This window comes from Festucalex cinctus, chromosome 5 (genome assembly GCF_051991245.1).
Source record: "Festucalex cinctus isolate MCC-2025b chromosome 5, RoL_Fcin_1.0, whole genome shotgun sequence".
Classification (NCBI taxonomy): Eukaryota; Metazoa; Chordata; class Actinopteri; order Syngnathiformes; family Syngnathidae; genus Festucalex; species Festucalex cinctus.
In genome coordinates this window covers 19,556,934-19,579,313 of record NC_135415.1, presented here as the reverse complement: position 1 = coordinate 19,579,313, position 22,380 = coordinate 19,556,934, and the positions used below count along the sequence as shown (strand labels likewise).

Below are 22,380 nucleotides of genomic sequence, written 5' to 3'. Positions count from 1 at the left end.
AGAGGTTGTAATCTGTTTCATGTTTGAACAGCATTAAAATAAAAATATTAAGGCTTAATGTGCCGTTCATATAACATTCTTCCATGCTCAAGGTGTGAATCCTAAAAAAAAAAAAAAATAAAAAAAAAAAAAATTCGATTCTGCCGATTATTGAATCGATTCGAGAATCGCGCGATGTAGTATCGCGATATATCGCCGAATCGTTTTTTTTTTTTTAACACCCCTACTTGGTGCTAACTTCACTTCTGTGGGCATCTTACTCCGATTGTGTGCACCCTCACAGCTAAATGCTGATTCACCATGTTTGTTTTTTACTATATGGGCTCTAATAATCAGAATTTAAGCCATTCAGTGACATGTAGATCAGTAGCATAATTCTAAAATCTATTATACAGCAGCTGACTTGGAGCAAGTGTAAAATTTTAGAACTGACAAAAGCTGTTCTGATCTGTTTGTTCTGGTCAGAACCCGAGCTGCTAACTCAAACCTCTAACTCATACCTTGGCTCTAACCCGTAGCTTTTTAAGCCTGAGCGCCCACAAATTGAGGGCGTCTTGGACTTTGAAGAAGAAATTGCACTAATCATGAAAGAATATAATGATGTCACACATCAAATTAAACTGCAGAACCGGGGATACGGGAATGTAAAAGGCATTTTTACGGTCCCCAAACACAGCTCAAACGCCAAACTAATTTAATTAGCATTTGTGCTGTGTGCCATCTTCATTTACTTTTAACCACTAACATATATATAGATATTTACGCATCTGGATAAATCTCACAAGTGTACCTTATATTATGACACGAGACTTATTCAAATTGACCTTGTAGTTGCAGAGATATCCTCTTTTTATTTTGGGTATGTATTTTTCAAGCAAAAGCCTGAAAAACAGCTGAGGGCTTAAAGGGTTTTAAACATTAGCATAAAATACCACTAAATCTGAGTCTATTCATATTGATTAGTTGCATCTAGTTGTCTTAAAGGAGACATAATAAGCCAATTTTTATGGTTGGTGTCTGGCATTACACAAGCAGTCTGGACATGCATGGGTGGCCATCTCCAGCCTTGGAGCGTGTCTGACTCTCCAGAAGTCTTTAATCTCAACACAAAAAGAGTCACAAGATTTGTTGCTCATCTTTTTTCTTCTTTTCTTTTAACAGTTGCAGTCAGTTGGCTGACAAAAGCCATAGTCAGCATTCACATGAGACAGACCCGCCATCAAGTGTGACAAGTAATGTTAAGTGTGCTATAATTCTTTAGCCTTGGTGCATTTTGACATGTTAAAGAGGTTTCGGTAAAACACCTGGGAGTTGTTCAAAAATGTGGAAAAAAATTGCAGTTCTTTAAGATTAAGATAAAGGACTTTAAGGACTTCGATGGATGCTGACGCCGACATACATTCAAATAAGGCAAAGTCAAGAGAATCGTCCCCATAACTTAAAAGAAGACATCATTCAAGTCCAACAAATGGGGTGAATCAGTGCCGACTGCACCTTCGTCTCCGTCTCTGACAGAGCGCGTGAAAGCATTAAAGCTATCAAACATCTGCGGCAAGGAAATAGAAAGATGTTACACCGAGTCGAGCCGAATGGAAGTCGCTATGTTAAGGACGGAACGTGATAAGGAAGCGGTTTGAAGCTCAGTGCTCCAGAAAAGACGATAAGGGAAGCGGAGGAAATAAAGCACTTAAAAGCTATGTCGTGTTCAAAATGTGACAGGTCAAACAGACGCGTCTTTGGAGGGGGGCAAAAGGAACAAAGGAGGATAAGGGGGAAAAAAACAAAAAACAAAAACATTTCAATGTTTGTTCTAAGTAGTTCGTCAGTGTCACGTGAGGGAGGAGATGCAGGAACGGGAATGAGAGGAGGAAAAACAAAACAACAAGCCACTTTCTTCTTAATATTGTGGATCTCCTCACGACTTATTCGATTGTTATTGTTATGGTTTGTATTATGCCACAGAGAGCCACAGATACCGATGTACTTTTCAGCTGTTAATTAATCAGGAAAACACTCAGGGCATTTTCAGCCACAGCTCACAACTAGACACTCACACACTGACCTCACCAGGCTCCGCCTCTTAAAGACCCATTAACCCGTGGGCAGTATTGTGACCCGTTTTGGGCTTTTTGATGGTTCTGACCAAGTCATTTCAAAATAAGATACTGCCTTTGCGTTAAATGCACACAAATTCACACACGTAAGCTTCTGTGAGTGAGTGAGTGAGTGAGTGAGTGAGTGAGTGAGTGAAAAAAAAATTAATAATCCGTCCGTGCTTTCAAATTGCCGCGGGAGTGACGTCACGGTCACGCAGCTGACACGTTCGCCCGGACCCGTTTGCCCCCCCCGCTCTGCGATTGGCTGGAGGGGTGTAAACACTGTCTTTCCACAGAAACGTCCCGCTGTTTACAAAACAAACACAAAATGGCAAAATACATGGTTTAGGGCGAAATCACCACCAAAGATGAACATAAACACAGATGTGTAGACTGAGAGAAAGTTAAAAGTGTGTACATCCTGTATTTAAAAAGTGCATTTTCCTGAGGGAATCCGGCAGACAGCCCCTTTAAGCATATGTGGGGGGGAAAAATCTGATGTATTAAAGATACAACTGCAATTTAAAATATTTAGTAGTATTAAATTACAATTAAATCAGAGACTTCATATTGTTATGACCAGGTTTCTTTTTTTTTCTTTTTTTTCTTTTTTTTTTTTTTGTCAATACCTGCCCTGCTATTGGCTGACGTCCAAGTCCAGAGTACACCCCACCTCTCACCCAAACCGACCCACAACCTTATAAAAAATGGATGGATAAAATAAAATCATATTTCCACTTAAAAAACAAAAAAGACGGAGCAACCCAGACAAGGACAGGATGACGACAACAACAAGAGAGACATCATGCATGACATTTGTCTGCGCGAGGAAGTCATGTGGGACACGGACACAAGCAAGTCGACGGACCGTATCCAAGTGAACAGCCCCAGCGCGTCTGTGCGTGCGTGTGCGTTCATGAGTGCAACTTGTGTGGTTCTCCCATGCTGACATTGATTGATCAATATCTTTCCTTCTGCTTCATATTTGAAGACCTGTTATATATACGTGTATATGTGGGTGGTGTTGTAGCAGTCAGGAAGGACATTCCAGGACGCCCACACATACACAAACTCTTAACAAACACACCCTAAATGAAACACAGTAATGGAGCTGCCTATAAATTGTGATGGTTGTTAATAAAGTAAATTGGAGTGATGGTAAGAGATAAAGGAGGAGTGGGAGGGGGCTAAAAGATGCAAAAAGCTAGGCAAGTGGGAGTGATGTGAGGAAGAGGAAGCGCAGAGAAGACGAGTAACATTGACAGGAAAAGAGCGAGAGAGAAGGTAAAGATGAGAAGAAATCAATAAGTGCGATGGCAGCAAAGGAGGAAAGGAGGTCACAAATCACCCGAGCCAATACTTCGTGTGTGTGTGTGTGTGTGTGTGTGTATTGTGTGCGCGTCAATGAGAAGATGCAGGTCAAAGCTAATAATTCACACGCTGACTAATGGAGACAAAGTAAGTATGAGAGCGCACCATATGTCATTAGTGCACTCCATGCTAATGGAGATATACCGAGGTCGTGGACACGGTGCTTTAGTTAACAAAAAAAAATAAAAATCACTTTGCAAGAGAATATCCCCACATGAGCAAGGACCTTTTTTCTTTTTTCTTTCAATACAAAATGAATTTCCATTGAACCCAATGAATAAGATATCATCCAACATAACCCTAAAAGGATTCAAGGTAAGAAATGACTTAGAAAACAAGTGCAAGTGTAGTAAAAGCAAAGTCGAAGGCAAACTAATGAAAATGATTCTTTTTTCATGGCAATTTAAAGAAAAAAAAACATCAATGGTCAAGTTAGTAAGCAACTGATGACTTATGAAGGAAAGAAATTCACAACCTTTTAAAGGCAGATTATTGAAGATTATTTATTTGCCACAATATAAAAACCTTTGGACTTTCTAAAGGAAAAGTAATGGATCATTCTCCAATTAACAAATTATAGATGTGATCTAAACCCAATAGAGCATGTACTTTACTTATTGAAGTCAAAGGCGTGAAGGCGTGTACAATATTATGTGTATTTAGGCTTAGACATATGCATGTTTTCATCCAATGCAGGCTGATAATTGTGTTGTATTAAAAACCCATCTGGAGGCAGGCGGGTTGCATCTCTGGTTCGAGGTCTTGTGCCTGCTGTTGCTGAGAAACAGGAAGTGACCAGCTGGCACGCCATACGCAACAGCGAGCTCGGTTAAACCGTGGCTGTCCGGCAAAATGACAGCATGAAGGCGGCTCACCTCCTTAACCATCACATTCCATGAATACATTTGGTTGAAAAACGCTGAATAAAAAGGATGTGGAATATGCGGAGGCTTGCGATCGAAGAATTCCGGCCTCTCGTGGAATTACCACGCTTGCTGGATTTTGGCAGCGGAGAGGCAGCAGATGCACGGATCATACGTGGAAGGCTGTCAAAATAAAAGGACTTCCATTGCAGCCAATGGGAAGAAATCGCAAGCATGTGGGATCAGGGGGAAAATATGATAAGGGAATGAGTGGGAAGAATAGAAGCTTGGCTAGAAAGAAAACAAGAACAGCAGTTGGGGCTTCAGTGGTCGCGGGAAACCACAACACATCATTCGGAACAAGACAAGCATACAGTACATACCAAACTGCCTACTAACTTACAACCCTAAAATAACCTTCTACCTGCCAACTTGCATACTCTATAGTCATACAGACTGACCAACCTACCAACCCTACCATTACCATTACCCTTGCACATCTTTTGACTGACTGACTGACCCAACTACTTATGCCTCATATATCTTTCTACCTGCCAACACAACCCAGTCTATCTTTCTAGCTACCAATCAACTTACTTACCTTACACTTCTACCTACCCACATACCAAACAACTCTACCCTTTCTTTCTACCAACCAACCTGCCAATCAACTTACCCACACTACCCAAACCTCTTTCCTACCAACCAACTAATTTACCTCCCTTGTCCTACCTACCTACCTACCTACCAAAATATTTACCTTACATTTCTACCTACCCACACACCAACTAACTCTACCTTTTCTTTCTACCAACTATCAACACTACCCAAACGTCCACCCTATCAACCTACCTTCCTTGCCCTGTCATTCCACCTACAGTACCTACCTAAACCTGGCCTTCTAACTAACTCCTTCCCTCCCTACCTACCTACCTACCTACCTACTAGGGGTGTTAACAAAAATCGATTCGGCAATATATTGCAATATTACATCGCGCAATTCTCGAATCGATTCAATAGGCGGACGAATTGATTTTTAAATATCCATTTTTGATGGAAAAATATTTACCAAAACGTCTTAGGGTTCACACCTTAAGCATGGAAAAATGTTATATTAATGGAACACTAAGCCTTAATATTTAATTTTAATGCTGTTCAAACATGAAACAGATTACAACCTGTATAAGACTGAAGTTTCAGATAAATAAATTATACATAATTCATAATTCATACAAATCTTACACTGTACAAGTTTACTGATTAATATTTTCTAAATTTAAATTAAAAAAAAATCACAATAATGGACTTATAAATTCGTATCGGGATTAATCGGTATCGAATCGAATCGTGACCTATGAATCGTGATACGAATCGAATCGTCAGTACTAGGCAATTCACACCCCTACTACCTACTTACCTACCTACTTACCTAACGTAAGCACTTCATTAGCTTGCTGAATCTAACAACATCTAATACAAGAACCTTCTAAACAATTGTGAATGCTATATTTAGCCACAATTGAGGGCGATACCTCCTCAAACTGCAACCACAATAATAAATAAATTGTCAAACGAATGCTTCTCTGACCTTGTCAATTAAAATCTTTTTTTTTTTCAATATAAAAGCCAACTTTTATATTGGCTCTCATTAAATGGTGTACCTAATGATGCGCCAAGTGACAAACAAAGCATATAATAAAATAAAATCCAACACAAGGATGAAGAGAAAAAAAAAAATAGAACCGAGTTGTTAGATGATGAGGATGTACCAGAAGGAGCTTAAGCATCCCCCGAGCGACGAGCAAGCGAGCGGTGCCCAGCCGAGTGTGCCATTAATCCACTTTTTATTAACGCAACATCAACCATCGCTCGATGCTTATTTAATCCAACTTTTTACCAAATTAGATCTAGATTTATCGTCTACACATCACAGCCTGAGCTGTTAAAACGTATCCACAGGTTAGCCAACGAGTGTGACAGGGTGAATAATAAATGACGAGCAGGTGCATGACGATGCCTGTAATGAAGGCTGAAAGATGATGAGGAAGAGGGAGAGGGTGTGGAGAAGGTAAAAAAAAAAAAAAAAAAAAAGACAAAAGAAAGCAGTGATGATTATACAGCATGCAGGCTGTCATCCAGCTATTATTATTACTCCTTTTTTGACACGTCCACATGTCTCAATTAGGTGCGCATAATATGATGGGCAATTAAGATTGTGCGAGTGAAGAGATGCACATATCTAATGAGATTCAATAGGGAGGGAGAAAATCGCCTTTTCAGAGATAACAATGTTCAGTTTTGATTGACACTTGTCAGAGAGGTAATAATTTAACAGTTTATGTAGTTTAGAGAACCTCCATTAGATTTGTATGAGTTTTTACATTACATGTATATGCCGGATACGTCTCAATCTAGAGTCACGCCCCTTCATTGTAGTACTACGTTGCAAGCACTGAGGTCTGCTGGAAGAGATGCAGCATAATTAACACGTCAACACTGCGTGCATATTTATAAGTTACATCATCAATGCTGCGTACAACAGATGAGGAAGCCCACTCGCGAGTTGAATTTAATTCCACTTGACTTTGAATCGGTGATTCTCCGAAATGGCGGTACCATCTCATTTCTCCAAACATTTATCAATCTTCCTTCCACTGTTGTTGTTGTGTAGGACACCAAAGTACACTTACATGTACATTTGTGAAATCTGTGAGAAATGGACTATAAAAAGAAAAAAAATAAAACAATACAAAATGAAGAGAGGGAAAGCGAGGCATGAAGCCAATTGGACACAGATTTGAGCGATGATGATATACAGCTTAGTGGTGTCTACTAAAGCACATAGTTTTGTCTCCTTTTAAATCATGATGTGACACAACAATCCTCAAAACACCAAGTAGAACATTCTTTCTGCTCCGTGTGCGTATGTGTGTGTGTGTGTGTCTTTGCCGCTGTGAGTGCGACTGACAGCTGAATCAGTGGAAACATCAAGCTGGGCTCACTTCCTGTCTTGGCTTGGTTACTCGCAAACACAACCGGGACGCTAAATGATGCACAAAGCACCAGCAGGTTCCACTGTGAACCACACAGCAGCAACAGCAGAGCTTTGTCCAGCATGGACGATTATATAAGATGACAGGACTGTACCTTTTTTGATTCTGGGATGGGAAAAACAGCCAAATTGTGACTCAAAATGAAACAAAGAGAAAATAAAACCCTTTTATGAAATGTGGAAATATCGGAGAATGTCGTAGGCTAGTTAACAGGCTAATTGCTAGTTCACAAAGGATGACAGAATAACAGCATTTAGATTCTTGAGGAAACAACTGTAGCATGTTTCAAAACCGTAAAGACAAACTCACACAAAACTGGAAAGTTGTGGACCGGGTATACTAGTTAGCTGAACGAATGCTAGCTAACAGGCTACTTCCTGTTTGGAGGAAGATGACATAAGAAGACCATAATGTTTTGTTTTGCTATTACCAACCAATGAGTTGATGGAAAAAATGCGTACACATTTCCAACATGGTAACACGTAGAGGCTAATCTCTGATTGGATGAAAAAAATAAAAATAAAAATCTAAAACATACGTATACTGTACAGAGAGCAGTGAAGCCAAGAGAAAAGCTTCAAAATGAATAGAATATACTATATGGAATAAACTGATACGATTTAATGAAGCGGATATGAAAATGTTGATTGTAAATGTTGGCCAGCACTTCTGATTGCTCATGTTATGTGTGGGTGATGCCTCACCTGAGTTCTCGTCCACGCGTTCTTCCACCGTGTGGTCCTTCTGGTGGACCCACTCGCTGTTACACTTGAAGTAGATCTGCGTGGCGGGCGTGGCCTTGCAGTAGAGGTTGACCGGCTTGTTCTTGACGATATAGCCTTCGTCGGGTTCGAACAAGAAGTGCGGCAACGGCTCAGGCGGGTCTGACGGGAACGTCTCGGGCAGTTCGCTCAGGCTCAGGAAGTCGTCGTCATCTCGCGCTGTGAGGAAAAAAAAACAAAAACAGAATGTCATCTAAAATGTTTGGGATTATTTTACGGTTGACCATTTGGTGGACAAGAGACATTGTTTCAATCTTCTTCCCTCCGTTGTACCACGTTACCACCTCTTTCTTTTCCACTTCTAATTCTTTAGGGCTCCTCATATGTTTTACTCTTTCGTTTACTTTGTAAATGGCAATAAAGTTGTGAATAAGGTCAAAGATCTCCGCAAAGATCTTGCTCTGACTCCTTCTGCGTCCTTTTCCTTCACCTGCATCCTCAATCGATAGCTTGTCAAGGTCACCAACGCGAAGAGGATTACAAGTGTAGGTGGATGTGTCCACAACAACAGACGCACACTCTAATACACAAACCTCTGCAGTTTCTTCCCCACCGTCAGTCAGTTTCCTCAGCGTGTTTGGACTTATAAAACACACACAGTTTCAGATAGTATTTCTCAACACACACATATGGTATCTTTAATTCGGTGTGTGTTCTTATCTTAGGCAATGGCGGCAGTAGCTGTGGGCTCGGAGCTATAAAAGCAGCTTAGGTAAAACAACACGACCAAAAATAACGGGAAGTGAGTAGGCCGCCTCCACTTTGATGTCACCGTGCTGACAGTCTCTCTGCTCGCCATCCCTCTAATTAGTTCTCTGACAGGAGGGAAAATTGTGAGACATTTCCGCGGCGTAATTCCATTATCTGCCAGAAAAAAAAAAGTTTCTCCCACTCATGGATTTATTTTGCCGCCATGTCACGTTGGAGGGTTTCTTTGCTCCCTTGACAGCGGCGACTGGAATGAATTTTCATGCAAGACCTTTATGATATTTATTTATAAGGACTAAGATGAGCGGCACGATACTAGTGGATAGCATGTCTGCCTCACAGTTCGAATCACAGCCTTCCAGTGTGGAATTGATATGTTTTTTTCCCAAGCTCTCCAAGGTTAACATTCCAAAAGCATGCATTTAGGTCACAGGTGTCAGAATCTAGGCCCGCCACTTCATTTTACTTGTCTCGCAAAAACAAAAAATCATGTGTCATCAATTTTAAATCCAATTTCAAAATATCCTGTGTAATAAATATAACATTTTGATTTTTTTGTTTACCCTTTTTACAACTGAAAAAATGAACGAACTACACTATTCAGTATCCTTGACTTCTGATTTCAAAATTAGTGATCCATCAATTTGTTGTGTATATGTTGTAATATGAACAGAAACTTAAACATATTTTTGGTTTCACTGCCTCAATGGCAGTCTAAGGGAAGCCATACTTACAAAGTGGCCCGTGACAAAAATTACCGTATTTTCCGCACTATAAGGCGCACCTAAAAGCCTTCAATTTTTTCAAAAACTGACCATGCGCCTTATAATCAGGTGCACCTTATATATGGATCAATATTGAGCCGCAACAGGTCTCGCTGTCAAGACGCTATCGGTGACCCTGCACGATCGGTGACGTGCATGCGCAGGAGATATCGCCATCTTGGATCGCTAGCTAATACTAATACTTTACCTCAGAGAAAATAATAAAACAGCTGTTTATTCATTTTGGGAGTAAATGGAGTTGTCAGAAAGCTGGTTTGTAATCTATTAATCTAGTTTGACTGACCTATCTGACTGTTTTGTTGACATTCCCTTTAGCGCAGCACCATCTAATGGATGCATAACGTAACCCCAGCCTCTACTGCAGCGCCTTAAATATGGAAAAAGTTTGAAAATATGTCATACATTGAAGGTGCGCCTTATAATGAGGTGCGCCTTGTAGTGCGGAAAATACGGTAGTTTGACGCCCCTGATTTAGGTGAAGACTTTAAATTGTCCATGGGTCTGAATGTGAGTGAAAATGGATTTATCCAAGTGTGCACTGTAGACTGTAGAATGCTGTGTGCAAAATTGTCTCAACGTTGTCTCAAAAATTGTCTCAAAAGAGGATGAACGCTTAGGAAGATGAAGGGATGACCAAGATGACAGTTTCTATAGCCATCTTTCACAAAATTGTCCCAAAGGGCTTCACATGTATAAACTATGTATTAATTAAGTGAAGTAAAAATGAAAATTCACAACTATCAATTTCAAAAGAAACGCACAAAAATATCAAGCCCACAGTTCATAGCGACAGCGATCACGGTGATATCTCAGTGGGTTTGAATTGTTGCTAGCGAGTCGCAACACAGATTCACCTATTTTTTTTCTTTGTTAATCCTAGTTCATCTCTCAATTAATCTCACTTTTAGCTGTTTCATATTGTTGTAGGGGGTTTCTTTGCGTCCACTAATTTGCGCACCCAACAACACTTCAGCGCCGCATAGCTTTTGACCTCTGACACAATAGTGATGGTGTAGTCTGGACAAGAAATTAAATGGACAGGATAGATGAGATGGAGAGACTCAGTGGGAGGTGCTGTTATTTAAATTAATCTGCCAAAATCTGAACAGTTTGCTTCTAGCCCCACTTTCTGCCTCAGAAAGAAGGCATTTGGTCGTGTAATTTCACAGTTGACGGGTGGGCAGGCACTTGATAGACCCAACAAGCAACTCAAAAATAACATTTCCATAATATTTCCCTTTAATGTCAGTTACACATGAAAGAAAATCATACAATTATGACAATGAACATTGTTTATTTTTCCACTACTCCAGGCATCCCTCCCGCTTTTCGTTCTGCAAGCCCCGGTGCACACTGACTGTCATCCTCATCTGTCATTTGGCGCTGGGGGGGGCTCATTGCTCCATAGTGGCAGCTATAAATTATTGATTGGTAAAGGAAACATGATAGCCCAAGAGCGGGCCAGGCGGAATAAGGAATAGGCGGAGGAATTGATACACAATTCCCCTTGTCTTTGTGCTCATGTCATTCCATTTCTTGCCCCCCTTCAACCTTTTTACGCCTCACTCCCAAGCCGTCAATCCTCCACTTGTTTATCTGTCGGCTCCTCTCCTGAAGACCCCCGCCCACCCCGCCAATAGAGTGAATTACGCACCCTCACAGCCCAGCTCATAAACGTCTGGCCCGAACGCTGTCATCAATAATTAATGGCTGCAGCCGAACAATATCCCCGGTTCGATTTACTGTACCTTGTAAATATTGTGCAGCGCGGGGTGAGGGTGGGGGGGGGACCCAAAACCTCCATTTATCCCTTTGCTCATGGCTCCGCTTCAAAAACATCTTGCGGAACACGACCAATAAATATCGGGAACATCTATTGTGGATGAAGTCATCAGCTGGGGCCAATCATATTTGAGTGTGTCTGACAACTGACAATGGTTGTAATAATGGCAATACTCAACAGACACACGGGACTGGGCAGTATCTTTCTACTGACTAAAGACTTGAAGAGTGCAGACATACCAACATCTGTGCCTATTTATGTAAGACCAGATGAACTGACAAAGTTACAAATGGCTGCTGTAAAACCTATTGACATACTTTCTACTGATGTATACTTCGCATGTTACGCCAAAGGATATACAGTACTTCCTTCTGTCGTCTGAGAAAGGGCTTACCTACTGACCTCAAACAACTGAGGTTTGAATCTTTAGTCCATTTTTCACAATCTGTCATAATACTACTGGTGAATTGTCCTAAGCACATAATAGGGATGATGTCACTATATCTGACTTGGTGTGAAAACGACTTGACGCACATCTGATCATGGATCTACGGCAGCTGCTTCAACTGTACTTCATTTAAGCTTTACTTAACCAGGAATGCCCCCATTTAGATTAAAAAAAAAAACTCTTTTCCAAAGGAGTCTGGCCAAGAAGCCGCAGGAGTTAAATTTAAAATTAAAATTACATACATGTCAGTAAAAAGTTACACAATTTAAAATGACATGACAATTAGACAGAACGGGTACGGGTTTGAGTCTGTCTGAAATGCTCTCAAGCTGGATTTTAAGTTATCGTATTTTCCGCACTTTAAGGCGCATCTAAAAGCCTTCAATTATTTCAAAAGCTGACCATGCGCCTTATAATCCAGTGCGCCTTATATATGGATCAATATTGAGCCGCAACAGGTCTCGCTGTCAAGACGCTATCGGTGACCGTGCACGATCGTGACGCGCATGCGCAAAAGATCCCACCATCTTGGATCGCTAGCTAATGCTAATACTTTACCTCAGAGAAAATATTAAAACAGCTGTTTATTCATTTTGGGAGTGAATGGAGTTGTCAAAAAGCTGGTTTGTAAGCTATTAATAAAGTTTGACTGACCTATCTGACTGTTTTGTTGACATTCCCTTTAGCGCAGCACCATCTAATGGATGCATAACGTAACTGCAGCCTCTACTATAGCGCCATATATACTGAAAAAGTTTTAAAATATGTAATTCTTTGAAGGTGTGCCTTATAATGCGGTGCACCTTATAATGCGGTGCGCCTTATATATGGAAAAAGTTTTAAAATATGTCATTCATTGAAGGCGCGCCTTATAATGCGGTGCGCCTTATAGTGCGGAAAATACGGTACTCAAAGAGATAAAATATGTTAATTTCCAGAGGCAGACAAAAGCCTTTTCTCCCAAACTCAGTGTGGGCAAATGGAACGGTTGGCAACAAAATTTGTTATTTGAATACAAACTGTAAGAACCCAGCACCCATCTGGTTAAAAATACAGGTATTCCACACCGAACAGATACTGAGATAGTACTTGCAGCAGAAGTAGCAATATCTACTGACATCCTCCTTAAGTGCCTCCTGACATAAAGCCTATTGACATACTGTCGACTGACAAACTACAGTGTTGAGTACTGACATACTATTTAAAGATATACGACCCAACCTCCAACATATTTAAAACAGGCCTCCTGACATACTACCTACCGACATATTGCCTATATGACAGCCTTACTTTATAATGGAAACAGGCATACTGACATCTTGCCAAATGCCTTCCTCCCAACTGATAGCTCTTACTAATGTACTCCTTTCACACACTATTGAACAAATGAGTGTCAATTGGCGTTTAAGCTATAGGCAGACTTGCGATTGATGTACAGGATACTGACTGATGATTCACTGTTGATTGTGTTGGCGAATGCCCATAGCTATTATGTCACTAAACAACCCGACTGAAACAGAGCAACTAAATTTGAACTACTCATGCTGAAAGACTTATTGATATTCCTGCGAGTAATTGTCATATATGACATTTGGGGGGATTGAGACTATTTGGATGCTTCCAGTGGATTGATGCAGAGGAATTCCAGGCATCTACGCATCCAACACAGCCAAATAAGGGTCTAAATGGCACATGTGTGTCTTCCGTCAAGATTTCACACTGAGGGCCAGGACCTTGCTTTCCTGCTAAGTGACGCCGCAAGATTCGTATCAAGGCGCGGGAGCCGTGCAAGTCGTGAGATCATAGCTCTTAGCGTCTTATCAGCAACAGCTGCAAAAATATATACTGTAGACAAAAAGGTAATGTTTGCCATACATAGGCATGTTGAAAACACAGGCCTGTAGCTGTTACCCAGTTTTGAAAACACATGATTTCACACACATGGTTGCCGTGACCCGTTGTTATCGCAGTAGATGTAGCATTACCACTACAGTGAACTGCCTACTACATCATGGCTGCGCTATAGCTCACATTTGTAGCCTGTTGGCTATATCTTATTTTAAAATGACTTGGTCAGAACTAACACAAAGCCCAAAATGGGTCACAATACTGCCTACGGGTTAAGCGATCAATTATAGTATATCGGCAAATCCAAGTCATTTTAAATATTTTCCATATTCAATAGAAATTATGGGAATTGAGTTTCAAAGTTTGAGTCAAGAGTGACCAGATATCCTCATTTCACTGGTAAAGTTCTTGTTTTCTGACCATCATCCTATGCAGGACTTGATGTTGTGATGTGATGTCTTTCGAGACTTCAGCCAGTTGTGCAAGTGTTTTGACTTTTTGTTGGTGACGCTCGCAAAGGCGAGAAGTGAAGATGCGCTATGAACGGTTACAGCACGTAGCATCTTAACCTAAGCCCAAGACAAATACAGGATGATCCAATAAGACTGTGATCAATTTAAGTGGGATTTTCCACGTTAGATTAGAATGCAAATTTGGTTTCACAATTTGAGTCTTGGGTGACCAGACGTCCTCTTTTGCCTGGATGAGGTTTCTCTTTTGAAATCGTCTAGCTTATTGCTAGTTTAGTTTATACCACCCAAGCTTGGTCCTCTTCTTGGGACCTACAAAATATGACCAACACTTTGGCCTGACTGCTCAGCCAATGTCCAACTGTTTAATTGAAAGAATTAAACATTTGCAGAAACACAAGAGAATATCACAGACTCACTTCATGAATACTGTTTTAATAAATTCCACTTGTAAATCTCTCCTCATTAAAGATCTGACATTAGCATTCTGAATATAAAAAAAAAAAAAAAAAAAAAAAAAAAAAATCTTTCCTTGAAAGTTTAGGTCATAATTTAATTCCATTGTAGATTTAGAGTGTCTTAACTTATCTGATATTTAAATATTCATGCATATGAATAGTAAGTAGGTTTTGTTTACCTGCTTTCGCCCGAGGATCTACCATTTGAGTTCACAAAGTCTCTAAACATAATGCAAATATGATCAAATATGATCATTAGCAGAATTTTACAAAGCTAATGCTCACTTAATGATGTTCTGATCCTAACAGGCCCCTATTAAGCGCTGATATTGAACACTTGTTAGGGGCTTTAAAACCTCTTTTATTTATTTATTTTTCATTTGTGGTTGTTTTTCCGGATGCGTTTCAAGAGCGAGAACAAATCACATTCACAGCGTGTAATCAGTCTGCAGTGTCTGAGGCATTCACAAGCGCTAATGAAATCAATACAAGCAAAACTATTGCTTCCAGGAATCTTTCACTTTTTTGCTCATGTTCTTTTGTCCTTTTGTGTTCTGCACATTTTTCTGGCAAAATGTGAAATGATCCATGCTGAGTAAAACGCTACATCAAACTACATACTGGAGTGTCTTTTGCTATATCGCTCACAAAACGTAACTGACCATTGAAAAGTTTTTCTTGTAGGTCCCTAAAAAAAGGGAAAGAGGACATCTAAACATTTAAAACCTCGACAGTCTGATCAAATCAGCTTGTATTTGAGATGTGCTCATCCGTTCTAAGCGTTCACATGCAGAAGACGATAGCATGAGTCAGCCATGACGGTCAAACGCCAGAAGACGGCACAGGCAGCAGCACCCTTTGCTCGTCACAGTCAATTTGACGCCCGCCAGGATTTGAGGGCTTCCTCCAAAGCAATTAATAGTAACAGGATGTAAAAGCGAGCACCTTTATGGGAACAGACAATGACGGCTGCCTTGTGTCTCTGGCTGACATGGTGGGCCACGTGTGTGGTGAACACAGCTAGATTTATAAGGGCCACACGGGCCCGTGAAGAATGAAGAAGACATATGGAGACAGAGTATTAAGACGCATTGCGTGTTCCGTCGTTTGTCACTCTCGCCAAAGACCGCCATTGACTTGATTTGTACGTCCCCCCCCTCCCAGTCCCTGTCATAAATCACCTCCGGGCTCTTCTTTCTCCAGATTGTTTGATCAGGAGGTACTTCAAAGTTCAATGGAAGTAATTGGATCATCTTAGGTTGAACACGGTCGAATCAATGGTTTGTGAAGGTGGCGTTCAGATTTGGACATACACAAGTCTATTAGAAATAATATGCCTGAATAAAATAATCTTTTATTTTGGAATAAATTGAATTTACAGCCCAACAAACATTTTAAACCATTTGGAATTAAGCAGCAAAATCCTCCCATTTTTGTCCATCTCAGGGGGCGGCCATTTTGCCTTGTACTGCCACCTGCATTCAACTGGAAGTGACATCACAGTGCCGAAAGGCCCAGGTAACGACCAATAACGCGTCACCTGTTTTCTGGGATCGTTCGTGTGACATTTGCCATCTGAACCCTTTGGAAATGTGATGTCATTTTCAGTTAACAACAGATGACACTACAAGGCAAAATGGCCGTCCTGTAAGGTGGATAAAAACGGGAGGATTTTGCTGCTTTATTCACATTCCACAAACGTAATCTAATCAGATTATTACTATATGTAGTGCCGCAGAGAACATTTTTTTCCATTTGTGTTATAGTTATGGTTTGAACTAAGAAAAAAAAAAAAAAAAGATAGACATTTGGTGCAACTTCAGACATTTCTCCCCAGTTGCGACTGAATTCAGAATGGTACGACCCAAAGTTGTTCAACTTCAGAGCTTACACTGTTTATGCAATCAAGGGAACAGAGCTATTGGAATATAAACCCCTCATACATACATGCATATTTCCCGTTATTACCTCATTATCATTCTGAAGGCTGCGTTGCTTCAAGTTATCAGGTCGGTGTGGCGTCAAAGTGCATATTAGTTTTTAAAGTAGTGTGTGTGGCAGGGAATACATGCATTTTTAAACAGACATACTGTAAGTCTATCAAATTGCATATGTTTATAGAAATGTACGCGGCTATGCATTAATGCAGATGCTTCCCCATGATCGTACGAGGTGTAGGATAGGCTTGATCCCTTATTTGCCTTGTGAATGCATACAAAGCATTTATATGGTAGTTATTTTTTTGTGTGTGTGTTTTCTTAGTATTCAGGAGGAGAGTTTCACCCCCGTGTGTGGCGCTTCCATGTGTGAGAGCGGCTGTCAGTTTGACAAAATAATTGGAGTCATCCGAGTAGTCGCTTTAAATGTGATTGGACTGATCAAATGGGAGCGAATTCCGCCTGATGAATACCAGATTGGAATTTGGAAGGGAAAAGAGTGTGAGTCTGTATTGGGAGAGACACATCTACGACTTCCGTGTTTAATGACCACATTTACAACATTGGAATAATAACCAACAAATTATTCATTTCTCCCACAATGCAAAACAGAGTTGATTAACACTCTGGGCTCAATGTTGGCCATTTGTTTCCACCTCACTTCTTTTTATTGAATCATTTTAGCTGTTTTATTGCAAACTTCCCATGGGTGGATTTGTGTCTCATTTTATCATTTGCAACTTCAACTGTTAAAAAATATCAATAACATATTCACATCAAGTTGTAGATTTTGGCTCTATTGTGTCCACTTTTGGCCAACTGAAACTCATGAAAAGTACATTATATTGGGATTGAATCAAACATATTGGGTAAAATGTGTGACTTAAAAATGTTATTTTTTTTGTATTTCCTACCAGATTACATCACTGCTCAATTCTTGGAAATGGAATCCATTTCATGTGATATTTTTGGGTTCCGAAAATGGTGTTTTAATGGCTTACTACACTCCAAAGGTGCAAATGAATAACACCATTTTGATTTGAAGACGTAGAAGTAGAGCAGATGTGTCAACATCTGGTCCTCAAGGGCCTGAGTCCTGCATGTTTTTGAGGTTCCTCTACTCCAACACACCTGATTCAATGATCAGGATCATTATCAGGCTCATGCAGAGCTTGCTGATGAGCATAAATATGAATCAGCTGTGTTGAATGTGGGAAACCTTGAAAAACATGCAGGACTTGAGAACCAGACTTTGATACCACTGATTTAGAGGAATCACATTTGAATTTAAGAAGTGCAAGCTCCATCTACTGGCTATAGAAATAGTACTACTAGCTACAGAATACTATAATAATAATAAAAAATATATCAGCTGGGTTAGGCTTCAGCACAGCAGTAAGTAGTAGAGAAAATGGATGGATGGATGGTTTCAGAATATCATTCATACACCTAGTATACAATTTTTCCTCACAAGGGGGTCACCAACTGATACACCACAGCCAGCCAATCTTATAGACAAACATTCATTCAAACTCTCGTTCACACCTAAAGATAATTTAATTGCAGAACTATGCGTCGCATGTGCTAGCCACTCGCCTGCCGTGCCGGCCAATATCCACTCAAGGTTAATTCAGTGTTCCGATCATCCGATAAAGCAGCTCCAAAGACAGCATCCACTAAGCATCAGCAGGTGATGAGAGTCTACAATATGCTTTTAATATGCAGCCGAGCCGTCGCACTGACTCAATTAGACAAGCGTGTGCGTGTCTCGCCAGCCGATCACCTTAAATGATTCCAATGAATATTTAACGTCATCTTACGAGATCCATTTGATAGCTCTAATGGTGCCGTCGAATCTGCCGGAGCAGCCGCCGACTCCTTATTTTTATTCAGTTATCTCGACAAGCTCGAATACGGGATTATCTTATCAATTTGCCACATTTTAAAGGAGGATGCGTACTTCTCCTGAGGAGCAGCTGACGCGTGGGCACTCGCAGGTAGGCAGTGTGACAGCTTTTCTCTTTTTCATGGCTCTCGCCGAGTGTTACATGAAGGAATACATGCCTTAGCACTTGCGTGTCCTGATATATCCCCAACAGAGAAGCGGATTGGGTCAAAATGACAGAACAAACTAATCCGTTCATGCAAAATGTCTGCGTCCATACTGATTGAATTGGATAGGAATCGCTTGGAACAGCAAGGCAAGGCAAGGCAAGTTTATTTGTATAGCACATTTCATACACAAGGCAACTCAATGTGCTTTACACGAGGAAAGACAACACATAAGCATCAAGAAACAGTAGTTAACATTCAGAGGAAAAAAATAAATAAATAAAAATAGGTTACAAAATTTACAAAAAAAAAAACAAAAAAACTCCCACACATGACTGTGAATGTTTTATTTTACATATTTACATATTTTTTATTTTTTTTTACCCATCGTAGGGATGTAACGATATCGGAACATCACAATACGATATGAAGGTCACGATACGATAATTATCACGATATTGTGGGGAGGTTGGTGATATAGAAAATACACACAATATTTAAAAAAAATAAAATAATAAAATAAAATCATCCTGTCATGATAGGTCATGCCATGGTTAAGTTGGTTAAGTTTGGGTCATGCAAGGGCTATGTTTGGGTCATGACCGTGAGGTCAAGTGTCTATTTTGAACTGATGTAACCATCATCTGGCTTCAACTGGAAAAACGCTATGCGATGTCAGGAGCTATGTGATGTCAAGAATCTTTAATCTCTTTACTTGGTCAACAGCCAATCAGATAATTCCATGTCAGTCCTGTTACCCACATGTCTAGCCACAGCCAATCCGATCAATTCACTGTCTATTTAAGCCAAACCGAGAAGTGTGTGTTTGTCGGATTATTACCTCGGTTCCTCTGTGCATTTACAAAGCCCAAGGGGGCTTGGCGTCTCGTGATTCTCGATGCATTCTCATTCCCCCCCCAAAAAACCCCCACATGATTTTGCTTTTGTACATAACAGCAATGCATATAAACAACCTACAATCTCTAATAACACTTAATATTGAGGCACTTACTTGCTAATGCATGCACGCATTGAGTGCCTCCACATATTGACTCGGTTCACAGGCATATTACATTCCCCTTCATCTGGATTTTAAACGTAAAGGGCTAAAGCATGACTTGTGAAAATTAAACTGCACTGAAAAACAAGCCACCACGGGGTGCTAAAACTGCACAAGTGGAAATCAACATTATTATTTATTTATTTATTTATTTTTAACAGATGTGCTGCTTTTAATATCATGACATGACGACGACGATGTTGTGGCACTTTTATTATCGCAATATCCCAAGATTGCCATTATCATTACATCCCTAACCTATCAGGTAAAAGCCCGTCTAATGTAAAAGTTGTTGGTTCCATATTTTGGCATCTTACTGCCAAGGAAAATTCACACAACAAAATAACACCATTATGCTCAACACTTCATCACCAAGAGGAGATGCCACATCAGTGCTGCAGATTTGTGTACGTGGTGGTCATGCAACAGCAACAAACAAAACATGCAATACAAAAACTCTATAAACTTGCCACTTAGCCTTCAACTAATTCAGAACACAAATTATTCTCCACAAAAAAAAACAAAATTACATTTAATGTTCCATGCTTGCAATTTACAATATTGTTTAATCAAGTCTCCCTTGAAGTGAATAATGCTGTAATAACGCGACAAGGCCGCCACAACAAAGCGGCGGGAAAATGCATTTAAGTGAACAAACGGGCGAAGAAAACAATTATGTTGGTTTCAAAGGGTTACCTGCTGTTGTGACACATTCGGTTGCTTCGACATGAAAATTTGCCACACACGCTCGCACGCACTCGCTGACACATCCACATGCAGATGGAGAATCTCATTGAAATGCATAGTCCCATGTAAGCTTGTGGGGGTACAAACTTGTGTGAGATGCTGTGTAATGTTATCTTCCAGATGGATTCTGTCTCCCTTATCCCGAGGCCTGCGGGAAAAGCAAGGCTTCGCTTTCATTCATGTTCTACTATCACAGCTCGCCATCCATATTAATGCAGGCAGTCGGCGCTGGGCAGAGCATCGGCATATCAAAACACTGGCCTAATTTCAAAGATATAGCATAATGCTGTCTATTTCTCCTGCAGGCTGCCCGGCCGTTTGGATGAGAAAGCACTCACCTGCTTTCTTTTCCTGTTATCTCGTGACAACCAGATTATTTTCTTTCTTTACTTTGCATAGCTTGCCAAGTGAATTCCCGGGGTTAAAATGTACAGTGAGGGAACAAAATGCAAAACGTAGAACTGTTTATTTAAGACTGAAAACCACTAGCAGTGTAGCAGTAACATCTTGATTCTTGAACTTTGTGATTATGCCATAATAAATGTGTACTTGTTGGCGAAATGTGAATATTTTCCAAATATTTGCCGCAATGTCAAGAGTGTTAAGACACCACAATTGTGATAGATGAAAAATAAAAATAAACCAAGCAATAATCTCTAGCATCACTCTACAAATTGCTTCTTTTTTTTTTTTGGAAAAAGTGATGAACCCCTCCTGTTATATTGTGGGTCAAACTGACCCATAGGGAAGTTGAAATTAATGGTTAACATACTTTTTTGGTATGTATAACAAGCATATTCAATAAAAAAATATTTCTGTGCATTTCTGAAATAAAAAAAAAGAGAGGATTGAAATTGTTACTGAAGGAGTTATGAGCTCAAACACAATGTTTGTTGACATTTTTAAAATTTCAGAAACTTTTGGATAACTTGCTAATATTATTGCTATTGCTGAGGAAAAAAGATGTATCAAAAGAATGCAAATGGCGTATTGGCGTTGTTCGTTAGCAGGATTACAAAAAAAAAAAATGTTTCTGATCCATTTCTGATCATTACACAGACCTCGTGAGTCAAAGTGACCCATGGATATTATCCAGAAAAACAAATGTTACACAAGAGTAGAAATTATAAGTATTGACTTTATAATGAGCAGACTTTTACACTAAAAGAGTCTATGACAATTTTGGATAATTAAACGTACCCATGGGTCAAAGTGATCCAGGGACATTATTGCTGTTCCTGTCAAACAAACATAACAGGAGTGGGAATATTGGGAGAAAGACGACTACTGTCGGCGATAGATCCAAGACATGCTTCTGAAAACACAATAATGTGGCAATAATGTGCCGACATTGCCAAAGGATCATTGCACAAGATTATTACCGTACCATCCATATGCTCAAGATACTCGAAGGCATAGTTTTTCTATACGTTGCGACAGTCCTCAATTTATTTTATTGGTATTTCATCATGTGTAGTGGTTCACACAGTTGGGTTTAGGAATGGATGGATCGTACTTGAGATCCGCAAATGAGACTCCAAGCATTCACACTTGACTTTTCAGGTGAATTTCTAGTTGCGAAACCGCATGTTCTCCATGATCCTTGAGATTGAAATCAATTTTCACATTTACTTTTTCACAAATACTCGTTCCTCTTTTTTTTTTTTTTTTTTGGTACAGAGTGTTCCCACTTCTGGAACACAGAAGTGAGAGAAAATTCCCCATCTGCACTGCAAAAAGAAGCAAAGACTTGCAAACCAGAGAATCGACAAAGTTGAAAAACAGATCGTCTCACTGCGATCCCTGCGCAGGAGGTTGAGATACTCGCCACTCTGACCTCATTTGAGCGGGAACAAGGAATATTCAGCAGATGTACACCCCCAAAAGGAGTTTCATGGCCTGGGGAGGGGGTGGGGGCC

At 40.1% G+C, this 22,380-nt stretch overlaps 1 protein-coding gene across 4 annotated transcripts in view; it reads right to left on the bottom strand.

Annotated features, from left to right (window-relative positions):
• LOC144018751 (netrin receptor UNC5C-like) overlaps positions 1-22,380 on the bottom strand; it is a 316,561-nt gene that overhangs the window by 94,371 nt on the left and 199,810 nt on the right. For all 4 annotated transcript variants that reach the window (XM_077521273.1, XM_077521274.1, XM_077521276.1 and 1 more), the window contains one exon: positions 8,088-8,324. In XM_077521273.1, coding sequence (XP_077377399.1) covers positions 8,088-8,324 — 237 coding nt within the window. The remainder of the gene's footprint in view (positions 1-8,087; positions 8,325-22,380) is intronic.